The sequence below is a fragment of the Dipodomys spectabilis genome, unplaced genomic scaffold (genome assembly GCF_019054845.1).
Source record: "Dipodomys spectabilis isolate Male_0828 unplaced genomic scaffold, ASM1905484v1 ptg000140l, whole genome shotgun sequence".
NCBI classification, from domain to species: domain Eukaryota; kingdom Metazoa; phylum Chordata; class Mammalia; order Rodentia; family Heteromyidae; genus Dipodomys; species Dipodomys spectabilis.
The window spans coordinates 21,967,750-21,983,002 of NW_024870817.1; the positions used below are offsets into that span (position 1 = coordinate 21,967,750).

Below are 15,253 nucleotides of genomic sequence, written 5' to 3' on the forward strand. Positions count from 1 at the left end.
ATTTACTGTACATGTAAATAAATAAACAAAAAAATCCTTGCCCGTCTATCTTTGCACAAAAGATAGTCATGATCTGTCTTCAGTAGGTGCTCTATACAGAATTATTTCAAAAACAAGACGAAAGGATAAAGTTCTAAAGGGCAGGAGCAAGCTAATTCTTCCCTGAGACAACTCCAATTATCTTAAAACCAATGCAGCTAGTTGTGGCTATGTCTCCTGCTTCAGCCCCTTATGAAAAGATATCAACATTCATTAGTTGAATATCATTGCTTATCTCCTAGCACCTATACAATAAAACCCAGCCTTCTTGTTTTGTAAATACAGCCTCCATGTGGTAGTTTTTTCTACTGATCTCTCCTTATTTCTAGGGCTAAAAAGTAATAGCACACTTCTTATGTGCCCTATATGGTTGTTTTGTTTGTTTGTTATTTGTTTGTTTTTTGGTTGGTCATGGGGCTTGAACTCTGGGCCTGGATGCTGTCCCTTAGCTCTTCAGCTCAAGGCAAGCTCTTTACCACTTGAGCCACAGAGCCACTTCTGGTTTTCTGAGTAGTTTATTGCATGCAGATAAGAATCTCACGGGGCTGGGAAGGTGGCTCAGTGGTAGAGTGCTTGCCTTGCATGCATGAGGTCCTGGGTTTGATTCCTCAGCACCACATAAGCAAAAAGAAAAAACCCGGAAGTGGTGCTGTGGCTCAAGTGGTAGAGCGTTAGCCTTGAGCTGAAGAGCTGAGGGACAGCACCCAGGCTTGAGCTGAAGAGCTGAGGGACAGCACCCAGGCCCAGAGTTCAGGCCCCATGACCGGACCCAAAAAATTAAAAAATTAAAAAATAAAAAGAATCTCATGGACTTTCATGCCTGGGCTGGCTTTGAACTGTGATCTTCAGATCTCAGCCTCCTGAGTAGCTAGGATTACAGGCGTGAGCCACTGGCGCCCGGCTGCCCTATATGTTTTTTTACCATTTCCTACCTCAGTGTCTCTACTCATACACTTTCTCCAAATGAAATATGCTCCAATAATGTATTACTTCTTACTGATCCTCTAACGCAATTTCTATAGGAATCAGCTGTAGGAAGCCGTTCCTGATGCTGCCCCTCTGGTGACCATCTGTGTCCCCCTTTAGATTGCTCTCATAATAACTTGTATCTGGATTATTATCAATACTTTCTGTGGTTTTTTTCTAGCAGCCTCTGAGCTTTTGTAAATAGGAGCTCAGTCTTTCTCATTATTTTATACCCAGCATTTTGCTCTACATTCAACATACAACAGGTGCCTCATCGATACTTACTGGCTGATCTCAAGAGTATTGGCTCATAAACCCCTCTCCCATAGCATCTCCTTACCTGTTCTAAAAATTGCCCTTTCACTAGGCAGGCTACATCCAGTGAAGTTCACAGCCATTACCCAGACTTGATAGCATCGGTCAGGTTCCAAATCTTCAAAAATGCAGTAGCTTTCTTTCACTGTCAATCTGTATTCTTCTACCAATTCTAGAATAAAACACAACCATAAACTCTAAGGTGCCCTTCAAAGTTAACTAGATGTTAAAAAAAAATCATCCAAAAAAAAAAAATAAAGTAACACACCCTAAAAAAAAAACAAAACAAAAAAAACAAAGTTAACTAGATGTTACCATTTTTTTTAATGTAATATGATTTTTTCCAGTGGAAAAAAGACCTTACAAATTAAATTATGTAATAACTGGCTCTTTAGAATAAATACATAAGAATTCAATAGAAGTCTGAAAAGATATTCACAATGATTTAGTATTTCCGGGTGCCTGTGGCTCATGTCTATCATCCTAACTTTCCAGCCCTGGCAGGAAAGTTTGTAAGACTCTTTGTTCCAAATAACCACCAAAAAAGCCCCAAAACTAGTAGTGAAGCTTTAGCTCAAGTGGTAGAGTATTAGCCCTGAGCAAAAAAGTTCGGGAACAGAGTTCAAGCCCCAAGACTTCCAAACAAAAAAGCCACGGTATTACTTGTGAACACTTATCACAAAATAGTAATTAATAATAATATATTTGTAAGATGCTGAGTTTCAAATACCACAATTAAAGTAACTTATCTCAATAGCAAATATTAAAATTTCATAGTTAATGCTAGTTTAGATTTCAGTAACATATCTTCAAGAAAATTCTTAAGAGCTAGTACCAGCATTTCATCAGAGTATATCATAAAAAAGAACAACTATGTGTTTTTTAACTGCAGATTACAAAGCATTGTTGATGATTAGTAAACAATATTTGCATTCTTATGACTTTCCAGGTTTCAAATCCTGGTTCTTTCTTATGAATTCCTGAATTCTTTCAACTAACGATTTTCATAGCTTATAGAAATGCTTAGATTGATAGGTTATATGCTATTCTAAGTAACTTTGTTCAATAAAGATACTTTCCTTTCAAAAGTTGTTCAATTATCTTACTTTTTATATTTTTACAGTAAATGTAACTCAATACTATTTTATATACCTGCTCATTTGAGCCAACTTGATTATTACTACTAAATTTTTCTCCCCTTTAAAAAATAACGTTTTTTAAAAAAGAACAATTTTTTTAAATAGTCTATAGTGACTTCAGTTATTTACTTTTATTGGTTCTGAAAGTCACCTCTTAAAATTTCTTCAGTGAAGAACCCAACTGTTTCCTTAAAAGAAAATTAGGGCTCCAACCTAGCCAAATTCTTCAATCACCTCCTTTTTCAGAACATAAAGATCTATTTGACCAACATCACTAAGACTCTGAAAAACATTTTCCCCATTGCCCAGACACTGTGGTTACAGTTTGCACTGGAGTCATTCCTTTAGGTAATTCTGTTAAAAATCCACATGGCACATGTTACTGAAGACCTTATCACTGGCTGTTATCAGCACAGTTAAAGGCATGAAACCATGAGACACCCAACAGGGAAATGTTTGGGTTAGGGATGATGGTAAGCAAAATATGGCAAAACAAAATAAACACAGAGATAAGCAAAAACATCAACTTTTGTTCATAAATCTGAAAGATTAATGTTTAAGTCTTGCCCCTGACACGTACAAGTTATGTGGCATTGGACAAATTACTTATCCTCACTTCAATTTTCTCTTTGCAAATGAAGTATAACACTTATTTTGATGTGTAGTCCCAGGCATAAGGTAATAGTTTCTCAAAAAGACATAGTCCTTATAGACGGACTTTACATATACAGTAGCTTTTTTTAAACTTTTTTTTCTATACTGTTCAAAAAGAAATGTACTCATTACCTGACTTATGTGACTTTAACCCCTCTGTACATTACCTTTACAATAAACTTTAAAAAAAAAAACACCTTTTTTCCTAAACTATCACAATTTCAAAAGACTTAAGTCTTTTAAACAGTAGAATATGTTATAAATCCTTCTTGATTACAAACAGAGCTCCTGAGTTTTGTGATAGGATGTTAGTCCTGCTCATCTGGTTTCCAAAGTGTGTGGGTCTGTCTTCAACAAGCTGCACAGAATGTCAGCCACCCCAGCTCTGATTCATCAGGAAGTACAATCTCAAGCTGCCTGACTCCTGGTTCCGGTCAGAAGTCCTGCTGAGAATATGCTCTGTTCTATTCACACATTAATTTGAGACACTGGATAACTTCACCATTCCTAGGCCCGTGTGTTGAGGATTATCAACACCAAATAAACCTATCTGGTTGGTCTGTAGCCTTTATTAAGCTAGCAGACCTGAGAACAGGCCAACCAGGGCATCCAGTGCTGTATGTGTATTAAAGTCATTGTGTTGACATTGCTCCATACATAGTTTCTTTCTCCTCTACAAAGTGGGACACGTGGGCTGGGAAGGTGGCTCAGTGTTAGAGCTCTTGCCTTGCATGCATGAGGCCCTGGGTTCGATTCCTCAGCACCACATAAGCAAAAACAAAAAAGCCGGAAGTGGCGCTGTGGCTCAAGTGGTAGAGCGCTAGCCTTGAGCTGAAGAGCTGAGGGACAGTGCTCAGGCCCAGAGCTCAGGCCCCACAACCGGACCCCCCCCCCAAAAAAAAAAAACAAAGTGGGACATGTAACATTGTCTTTCATGCTTCCTATTGATTGAAACACTGCTATGTTTCCTCCTTATGGAAATGAGAATCACTTAGTTGCTGCTGTTATTCTGAGAACTCAAAGTCAAGTCTGAATCTCAATTATGAAAGTTAGGTTGGCTTTTAAGATAGGTGTATGTTTTTCTTTCCTTTGATCCTTATCATTATGTCTGTTGACAGTCTTTTGCTATTGTTGTTTGTAAGTGGCTACAGATGCTTTGTGGGTATTTTGATATGTGTACATACATATGTATCTATTTAAATATTTAAATACATCACCTGAAGATGCAGAAAGGTACACCTGTATTAGTATTTGTGCTAGCAATCCTACCATTGAATTCTTGATCATCTTGTAGCTCCTCCATGCAGTAAACCTGGAATGAGTCAACAACATCTTCCTTGTTCATGCTCCAATAAACTGCAATTGTGGTGCTGGTGGCAGAATTCAATTCCTGAGGTTCTAGTCTGGGAGGCTGGGGAACTGAAATACATGCACAATTTACTATAGCTAATATTGTTTTCATTGAAGTATTGTTTTGCAAAAGCTACTTATATTTAGTGAAAAACAATTCAAACAATACAGAAATACTTAGAATGAAAGTAGGAGAGCTCCTTGTTTCCCATACCCAACCCCAGTTATATTCCTTGGAAACAATCATGGTTATAGTTAAATGTGACAGAATGTCTTCTAGACATTTTCATATGTGCAAAAATATATCCCAAACCAGAATCACTATATAATATTCTTCTGTAGTCATATACATACACATATACAGACAGACAGATATAGATATAGATATAAACTTATATAGGCTAAAGGATGTGTCTAGTAACTTGGTTTTTTCAAAACAAAAAGTATAATTTTAATATGCTTTTCTAGCTAACACTGTATTATTCTATATTAATATAAAGTCTATATTAACAAGAGACCAATAAAATCCTTTACAACATCTTCAAGGCTAAAAAAGAATGACATAAAATGAATAACTAAGTATACTTTTTGAAACTACTGTCCCATTTTCTCTTTCACACTTGTACACCTACAGGTTTTTATTTTTGTGCTAGTACTGGAGCTTGAACTCAGAGCCTCATACTCTCATTTGACTTTTCTGCTCAAGGCTGGTGCACTAACACTTGAGCCACATCTCCATTTCTGGCTTTTTGTTGGTTAATTAGAGGTTAAGAGTCTCTTGAATTTGTCTGCCCAGGCTGACTTTAAACCATGATCCTTTGATTTCAGACTCCTGAGTAGCCAGGATTACAAGTGTGAGCTACCTATGCCGGGCAGACTTCTTTGTTAAAAAAATTTTTTTTTCTTGTAAAGGTGCTGTACAGAGAGGTCAGGGTTATATCTGTAAGTTAATGAGTACATTTATTGTTGGGCATTGTTATCCCCTCCTTTGTTTTTCTCCTGCTCTCCCTTCCCTCCCCTACCTCCTCCACTCCCCCCACCCAAAGATTGTAAGGTTCATTTCCAACCTAGTGTCGTGTGAGTATCATTGTTGCAATGGGTCATCCTGTATCCTTGTTTCAGCATTTTGTTATTCCCCTTCTCCTCCCCAAATTAGATAAATGCATATACAAGGTACAAGATACCAAAATCAAATACAGTGACAACAGGGATATACCATAGGTGAAAGAACATAGAAAAGAACAAAGAAAAACCACATAGTACATTAAAAACAACAACAACAAGGGAAAACCTCTTATATCCATATTTTGGGGTTCATTTCACTTATCATCAGTGTATATGGTCATATGTACATAGCTTTTGAGCTTTTCTGCTCATCTGTTAAGACTATCCTAGACATATACTAATTATTTCAAATAAGGGAAACAATGGTACCCATATTTGCAGACCTATTTAAAAATTAAAATTAAAAAGCTACATAGGAGGCAAAGTTTCCCAATAATTAAATTACATGTTATAGACATCTAGTGTAACTCTGTTGTCAATTGTTCTGAAGTTTAAAGGCAAATAATATTCTTAAGCATTTCATGAGAGAGTTTTAAAGTTTATAATTATGCATGTTGAACATAATGGTATATACAACATCATAAATCAAATCAAGCTATGTAATTTTCTGTCAAAATTTATGACATAAAATCATTGAACACATTTTACAAGTTAGAAGAAAAGGTTATTCCCATAGTTAAAAAAGATCCCATGTCTTTAAATTTTATGTGCTTTTTTGCCCAGTCAACAATTTCCCTAGAGACAAGCTTTCTGAAGTAGTATTGGCCAAATTTTCTAAGATAATTTTGTTAGAAAAGAAAAACAAAGAAAAGCAAAGGTTAGTTCAATACGAAAATAAAAACGAGGAAAAACAGATCTAACCAATAGAATACAATGAGACAAGTAAAAAGAGTCAATAGAGATAAAGAGTTGAAGAATGCAGAATTTTGAAAAATAAGTAGTATACAATGGACTCCATTCATGGACTCCATAACAGAGAAGCTGCCCAAAGTGAAATTCCAGATCCCCAATTAACTAGCTGCATTATTTTAACTGTTTCCCAGTCTTCAAAATAAGAAAACAGTAATAATACTATTCCTAGGGTAATGGTGAGATAATATATGGGTATTATATATGTATTTCTATATTGTTCAGATTACTGTTTAAGATACGATAATTCAAGTGCTTAATAAATGTGTCTGACATAATGAGTAGGAACATTCACAAGGCAAGATGGCCTTGGCAGGAGCAAAGAATCAGTGTCACATTCTCAAGGTATCCATCCCAATAGACATGATCAGGGAAATTTTCATGTTACCCAGGTTTATTGAAGAGCCAAACAAAACGTTTCAATTACTGTCAGTGGCCTTCAAAACAATGTTGGCATTTTAAGCATATTAAGCTATGTTGGCTTTTTTTTTTTTTTTGGTTGGTCGGTAGTGAGGCCTGAACTCTGGGCCTAGGCACTGTCCTTCAGCTCTTCAGCTTAAGGCTAGCACTCTACCACTTGAGCCACAGTGCCACTTCTAGCTTTTTCTGCTTATGTGGTGCTGAGGAATTAAACCCAGGACGTTGTGCATGCAAGGCAAGCACTCTACCACTGAGCCACCTTCCCAGCCCCAATGCTGGCATTTTTTTATAGTAACATCTCTTTACATTTTTCTCTCTTTCAAATAACAAACTTAAAAAATGATAGTTGTCCAACCCCCAAATTTTAAGGAAAAATGAAGCAAAGCATGGAGTCTAGAAGTAATTTTGTGCTCCTTCTCATCAAAATATTAAAGTTAAAATATCATTTTTTCAAAACTTTTACTCTACAAACATTTTTAAGTGAAAAGGGAGCAAGATTACTCCGTAGATAGAAGCTAGTAGATTGTGTTGAATAAGTATAAGTGAAAAGGGAGCAAGATTACTCCATAGATAGAAGCTAGTAGATAGTGTTGAATAAGTATAGAATTCTGGTTTTGTAAGATGAAAGGTTCTAGAAATGGATGTGGTTAATATTTGTATGGTGATATGAATCTACTTAATGCTACTGAAGTTACATGGGTAATAAGAGCTGGGTGCCAGTGGCTCATGCCCAGCAAGAAAGTCTGTAAGACTCTTATCACCAATTAACCACCAAAAAATGCTAGAAATGGAGATGTGGCTCACATGGTAGAGCATTAGCCTTGAGCAAAGAAGTTCAGGAACAGTGCCTAGGCCCTGAGTGCAAGCTCAGGATCAACACACATACATACACATACAAATACACATATATTCTCCCTTTCCTTCTCCCTTTCCCTCTCCCTCTCCCTCTCCCTCCCTCTCTCTCTCTCTCTCTCTTTCTCTCTCACACACATGCACACACACAAAGGTAATAAGGTAACTCTGTATATTTTTATTAATTGTTTTAATGCTTAGGAGCCAGAGTCAAGGAAGCAGGGCGATCACTAGAGCCTGGCGGGGGGGGGGGGGGGGGGGGGGAGAGGTTGCCTGTATTTCATGTAGATTTTTTTCTACTGTATAGGTGATGTACAGAAGGGTTCATAGTTACATAAGTCAGTTAATACGTAAATTTCTTTTTGAACAGTGTCACCTCTTCCCTCAATTTCTCCCAGTTTTGTCCCTTCCAACCTCCCTCCCTGACAAGTTGTATAGATTATTTTCAATGTAGTATCTAGTGAGTACCACTGCTGCATTAGTTCAGCATTTTCCCACCATTTCTGTGCTCTTGTGTGTGCGCATATGTATGTGTGCATGGGTATTTCAAGTACTATTTTTGTTTACTTGTTAATGTGGCCAAGGATCTAGATGCAGGTGCTCCTGACCCACAATTGGCTGAGTTTATGTGAATCAAAGACTAGTCCCTGTTTATCTTATTTTCCCCAACAATGTCCTTGACAAAGGACAATGTATAACACACAAAGACTTCGAAGCCAACCTATCCTTCCACACACTCCTCCCCCAACCAGTGTTTAGTCCTGAGCAATTCATTTTCCGGTTCCCCTCTTTTTTTTAAAGTTTTTTTATTGTGAAAATACCGTACAGAGGGGTTACAATTACATGAGCAAGGTAATGAGTACATTTCTTATCAAGCATTGTTGCCTCCTCTTTTGTTTCCACTTACCATCCCTGCCCTCCCATCTCCTCCCCTCCCCTTTTCTTTTCTTTTTTTTCTTGTGGGCTAATTTGTAAATTCCAAAGTGCTAATTTGAGGAAATATTTTTTTATTGTGAAATAGGAAGAGAAAAAACAAATTGTTTAAATAGGGATACAGGTAGACCCATTGCAACAATGAGATGTACAAGATGTCATCCCCTCTTTTCTTAACAACAAAACATACCTCCCTGGCCTAACGTGAGTTTAAATGATTGGATCTGCATAACCATCTCCGCAGAGCCAGGCCTTGAATAAATATAAAATAAGTGGCAGACGCTGCTGTTTCTCTTGAGAAAACACACATGTTTTCTGTGTGTGTGTCTTCTTAGTTCTAGCATAGAGATATCAGACTCACTTTTCAGGTACCAAGTGAGGGCTTTATATCTGAGAGGTATCACAAAATGATTAAGGAACAATGAACAATTAGCAATTCTGTGCAACAGTCTTATACAGTAGCATTTGTCTCTCCCATGAGTCCTCCCATAGACAGTTGGAGCCTTTAGGACTACATGTGTACTTTCCAAGCTTAATCCTTAACATTTCACAACTATTTAACTCTGTGACCTCTTACAAATAGGTAAAATATCCTCCCATTGCCCACCAAATATTCAAATGAACAATAGTATATAATGAATCTCTTAAAAGAAAAAGATGGGGGCTGGGAAGGTGGCTCAGTGGTAGAGCGCTTGCCTTGCATGCATGAGGCCCTGGGTTCAATTCCTCAGCACCACATAAGCAGAAAAAAAAAGCCGGAAGTGGCGCTGTGGCTCAAGTGGTAGAGCGCTAGCCTTGAGCTGAAGAGCTGAGGGACAGCGCCCAGGCCCAGAGTTCAGGCTCACGACCAGACCACCCCAAAAAAAAAAAGAATAGAAAAGAAAAAGAAAAAAAGAAGAAGAAAAAGGAAAAGATCTGCTCTATTAATCAAGATTTCTTAATCTGCATTTACTGCCCTAGTTTAACGCCTCCTAAAGACATTATGAGGCAACATCCTTCTGTATTGAGCTATTTCTAAACATTACCCATTAGGATAAATGACTGAATTTGTTATTGTATAAAATTATTGGGTGCTATGGATGTGGTATAAGTGGTAATATGTTTGCTTAGCAAACATCTGGATTCAAATTCCAGAATCTCAAAAAGAAAAAAGAGAAAAGAAAAAGTTAGTTTCGAATTTTGAGGGTTTATTTTGAGGAATGAGGCTGTTTTTAGGACACAATAGTCACTAAACTAAAATGCTTCCCGTAAGAATGAGTTTTAAATACAGCTGCCATCTTAAAGATAATTTTGGAAGAATATATCTTTTTTTTTTCTGTTTTTCATTGGTCATGGGGCTTGAACTCACAGCATAGGCACTATCTGTGAGCTCTTTTGCTCAAGGCTAGTGCTCCACCAATTTGAGCCATAGCAGCGTTTTTGGTTTTCTGGTGGATTGGAGAGCAGATTCCCATAGACTGCCTGCCCAGGCTGGCTTTGAACTGTGATCCTCAGATCTCAGTCTCTTGAGTAGCGAGGATCACAGACAAGAGCCACCAGCAGCCAACAACAACATCTCTTGAAGAGGACATTTAAGCACATTGTACAGTAAGTGAAACTTGATAACACGAAATACGGAGCTAAATAAGTTCCATTGTCTTGTTTGTTAAAATAGAACAATAAAAAATATTTTGGAGACAGTAGGATGCTTCTGACAGCCGAGTAGGAGGCTCCTGGCTACAGACCATGATGCTGAGCTGTTAGTTTTCTAATTGTTTTTTTTTTTTGAAGAAAAAGAAGAAGAAGGGGGGAAAAAACTAAACTAAAGAGGGGGAACCACTCCAAGGAAAATTGTTACAACATGTGTATTTGATTTCTTTTTACTTCCATATTTGGCAGGTGGTATGAAGTAAGTAATTATCAGAAGGAAGGAAGGAAGAAAGAAAGTAAAAGAAAGAGAGACAGAGAAAGAGAGAGAGGGAGAGAAGGAAGGAAGGAAGGAAAGAAGGAAGGAAGGAAGGGAGAAATATACATAGATACATGAATAGAGATAAATATCTTTTTCTTTTTGTGCCAATCTTGGGAGCTTGAACTCAGGGCCTGGGTGCTATCTCTGAACCATTTTGTTTAAGGCTAGCACTCTACCACTTGAGCTACAGTTCTACTTCTACCTTTTGGTGGTTAATTGGAATTAAGAGACTCATAAGTTTCCTGCCTAGACTGGTTTCACACCAAAATCCTCATATCTCAACCTCTTGAGCAGCTAGAATTACAGGCATGAGCCAGTAGTGCCCAGACAATGTCCTATTTTTTAAAGAAGACAAAATACAAAGGAGTTCATGGGCTCCTTGGCTCCTTCCTTCTACCTCTTTTTACCCCAACACAGTCATAATGCTTCAAATAGAAATGTAGTTTATCGTTGGAAATGGAATGCTGGTCACCTGCTTTATTTCGAAGTATTGCTTTAAGATATACAATCAACACTTTTCTTTTTCCAGATATATAAATGTTTCAAAACAAACAAGTAAGAGCTGCCAAATGCTATCAAATTAATTAATATATCAAAATGATTACCAGCCACTTGTTTCAACATCTGGTCACTTCTCGCTGAGCTGTCATCATAATGTTCAAAAAGGGAAAAGGCAGCAGGCATGTTCTCCAAAGAAGCCGTTCTGTCCATCGCAGAAAGCAACCTGCCAGGAGGACAAACCTCTGCATCAGTTAAGAAAGTACTAAACAATGTACAGGACAAAAGCAAAAACAATTTTTCATTGGAAAGTGGGACTGGTAGTGGTGGTTTTATGAAGCAAAGCCCTACTGTATTCCACTATGGCCTAACCTGTTGTTCAGTTTTAACATGGGCATATGGGAGGGTAAGCAGACATCTTTTAGAAAGTAGGTCCTACAATGGTGGTGATTCTCTTTTTCATTATTATAGAAAAGAGCAAAAACAAAGGAATAACTGCATCTCCTTAACAGACTAGCATTTCCAAAACAAAATGAGACATGCAAATATTGAGCCTAATACATTTCTTAATTCAAGCATGCTTAATGTTGAGAAAAATAATATGCAAGTGCTGTCCTTCCTGATACAAAATAAAATGAAGAAAAAGCAACATGGTGAAATAAACTAGATTCTCATCATTTCTTCTAGAAGGAATACTATATCTGGAGACAGAAGCTATCTGAGGACATGAAAGTTAGTTTTGTATGTGTGTATGTGTGTGTTATTGTCCACGTGCTTATGAACCATATTAACAGACTTTTACTTGTTTATATTTTTTTACCAAATCCAAGAATTTTCTTGTCTTTTCTACTTCAGAAAAATAAGGGTTATCTGAAATTCATTCTCTAGGTAACATGCAGCTTTAGTAAAGATTAATTCATTGCCAGTTAGACAACAATGAAGTAAAAATTAATTAAATGACACAAAATGAGCAAGTGTAAACCCCAAAAACCAAAGATACAGGGTTTAGTATCAAATAGTTTTCAGTTCACATTTGTAATATTCTAATGTTTTAGGAAAGTAAAAATATTCTATTGTATTTTTAAATAAAAGCACTCAGAGTCTCATCTACCAAATTTTCTTACTGATCATTATCTTCAAAAATAAATAAAATATGGATAATCAAATATGCATATATACTATCCACTGTATATGTAATGGCACTATAAATTCATATTTTTTATAAAATGATTAATAATCATTAGGAAGAAGTATGTGTGTATATGTGTATGTATACATATATAGAGAGAGAGAGAGAGAAAGAGAGAGAGAGAGATAGACAGACAGATATCACACATACAGATACAGGTACTAAGGACGGAACCCAGGGCATTGTATTTGTTAGGCAAGCACTTTACATCCCAACACAACTGTTTTTTTGTTTTGTTTAATAAAGTGAACAGAGCAGGAGAGGGTATGAGTTTCCAGGCCTGACTAATGTAGCTCAGAACTCATTTATACAAAGTGCTAATGTACAGGTACATAGTCCCACCTAGGAATTCTCACATAGTAGATTTGGTGCAGGACTCCAGAAATTTTAATTGCACAAATTATACAGGTGATTCAAATACAGTAAGTTTGAGGAGCCCCTGATCCCAAGAACAGACCAATAAACAAGAGTTTCTTAACACTGTCTGCACACTAGAATCACCCAGGAAGCTTTATAAATACCCAGGCCACACTTTGGATGGACTAAACTGGAATCTCAGGACATAAGATTTTTTTTAAGGTCCCCCAGTAATTCTATTCATGAGTCACCACTCTAAAGCTATTACTGATTAATACAGATAGTAATATGTAAATTATTTTTGTAAAACTTATTGGCAATAATCTGGTGAATGGAATAGGATTCATCTGTACAGCTTCAATAATGTAAAAAAAAGATCAGGTTTCCTATCCATGTCAATTTTTCTTTTTTCTTTTTGGCTGGTCCTGTGCTTGAACTCAGGGCCTAGGCACTGTCTCTGAGCCTTTTTATGCTTAAGGCTAGTGCTCTACCACTTGAGCCAGAACATCACTTCTCGCTTTTTTAAGTAGTTTATCAGAGATAAGAGTTTCACAGGGACTTCTCTGCCTGGGCTGGCTTTAAACCATGATTCTCAGATCTCAGCCTCCTGAGTAGGATTACAGGCATGAGCCACTGGTGCCCAGCTCATATCCATTTTTCTATGCCCTAATATATCACAGATACAAATTTCTGGTTTTACTTTATCTATTGGAGGATAGTAGTTTGAAGCCAGCCCAGGCAAAGAAATCTAAGAGATTCTTATATCCAGCTAAACTGGCAAAAGCCAGAACTGGAGGCATGGCTCAAAGATGGTGCCAGCTATGGAAAAAGGTACCAGCTCAGGTAGTGCCTTTTTCCCTCAAAGCAATTCAGGAGTTTAAGCCCCAGTACTGACACATACACACAAAAATTAACAAAAATTTAAACTTGTACAGATAGTGGTGAGTCTACAGCCATACCACCCTGAACACACCTGATCTCGTCACATATTGGTGAAGGGTAGGGGGCAGTAATTGAAGGGTAACACTGATCAAAAGGTACTGTACTCATGGCTTGACATGTTTAATTAAAACTCCCTTGTACAACTATTTTTTTTGGGGGGGGGGTCCAGTCGTGGGGCCTGAACTTGGACCTGGGTGCTGTCCCTCAGCTCTTCAGCTCAAGGCTAGCGCTCTACCACTTGAGCCACAGCACTACTTTTGGCTTTTTTCTTTTTGCTTATGTGGTGCTGAGGAATCGAACCCAGGGCCTCATGCATGCAAGGCAAGCGCTCTACCACTGAGCCACCTTCCCAGCCCTGTACAACTATTTAAAGATAATAAAAAGCTAAAAAATTAAAATGTAAAAAATAATGTTAAAATTATTTTTTAAACTAATTAAGTTTACCCTGTAGGAAAGACCTCAGGACTTGCCATGGGGCAAAGGGTAAAAGGGTCAGATCTCCTTACTATGCTCCAAAAGGTGAACATAAATCTGATAGCATGTATTTTTATAGACAACATTTTCTAATTTTGGAATGTTTTGCTTTTCTAAAGAATTAAGAATCTCTTAGGGGCTGGGAAGGGGGCTCAGTGTTAGAGTGCTTGCCTTGCATGCATGAGGTCCTGGGTTCGATTCCTCAGCACCACATAAGCAGAAAAAGCCAGAAGTGGTGCTGTGGCTCAAGTGGTAGAGTGCTAGCCTTGGGCTGAAGAGCTGAGGGACAGCGCCCAGGCCCAGAGTTCAGGCCCACGACCAGACCAAAACAAAAAAAGAATCTCTTAGACTGATTGTTTAAAGTATCAACAAAACAAAACAAAATGAAAAGAATAAGACTCATTTAGGTTAGTGGACAGAGAGAGAAGATAAATGCATAACTATCTCTTGAGGAGAAAATGAGGAAATGTCATTAAGATTGCATAACACATAAAATTGCTCAAGGCAGACATGAAGGATTCTTTCAAATTCTCATATTTAACCAATAAGTCTAACCATCTATAAATTTTTTTGTATACACTGACAGAAAAGATGGTCCACATTGGGTTGAAAATACAGATTACATCTCAAGGAAGCAGTTAAGAAACTACATTGTGATAATTGTTATTTAACTAAAGCACATGCAATTTTCTTTCAACGCTATCATTTAGCTTTTAAAAGCACTGCATCTCAAAGTGAAAATTCAGCAGCTCACTAAATGTATTTTTAATTGGCAGCTCCTTTTCTATAAAGCATCAAAATATTAAAAATAAAGCATCCAGTCATGCTATTCCCAGTCACCATGGTTTATATACCTTTCATTGATTTCCTCAAATGACTTGTGAAGGAAGACAGAAAAAGAAAGAAGAGAGAGAAAAATCTAATTATCAACCAAAAATCAAAACAAGTAAAGTGAGCATTAAGATTACACATGACCCCTCAGCTTCCCTAAGGCTGTTTCTCTTTGAGGCTTTAGTCTGGATAACAGAGGAATGAGTGTATTCAGGGGGTTGGTAGTCAAAGTGTGGACATGAATTGAGAGGTGGAGAGGGAGGGATTTTAGTCTGAATTTTTCCTCTGTTCTCTTTTTACCAGCAAGGCAGCCAATGAGTTGTTCATATTCTGCTTCTTTCCATTTATTAACTAATGACTTAGCTTCCAGAA

The 15,253-nt window shown here is 37.3% G+C and overlaps 1 protein-coding gene across 1 annotated transcript in view; it reads right to left on the minus strand.

The window, feature by feature from the left end:
- Positions 1 to 15,253, minus strand: part of Cmya5 (cardiomyopathy associated 5) — an 89,047-nt gene that overhangs the window by 21,379 nt on the left and 52,415 nt on the right. The window contains exons 5-8 of the mRNA XM_042691064.1: positions 14,905 to 14,927; positions 11,196 to 11,314; positions 4,383 to 4,532; positions 1,346 to 1,492 (exon numbers count right to left, since the gene is read on the minus strand). Of these exons, the coding sequence (XP_042546998.1) occupies positions 1,346 to 1,492; positions 4,383 to 4,532; positions 11,196 to 11,314; positions 14,905 to 14,927 (439 nt within the window). The remainder of the gene's footprint in view (positions 1 to 1,345; positions 1,493 to 4,382; positions 4,533 to 11,195; positions 11,315 to 14,904; positions 14,928 to 15,253) is intronic.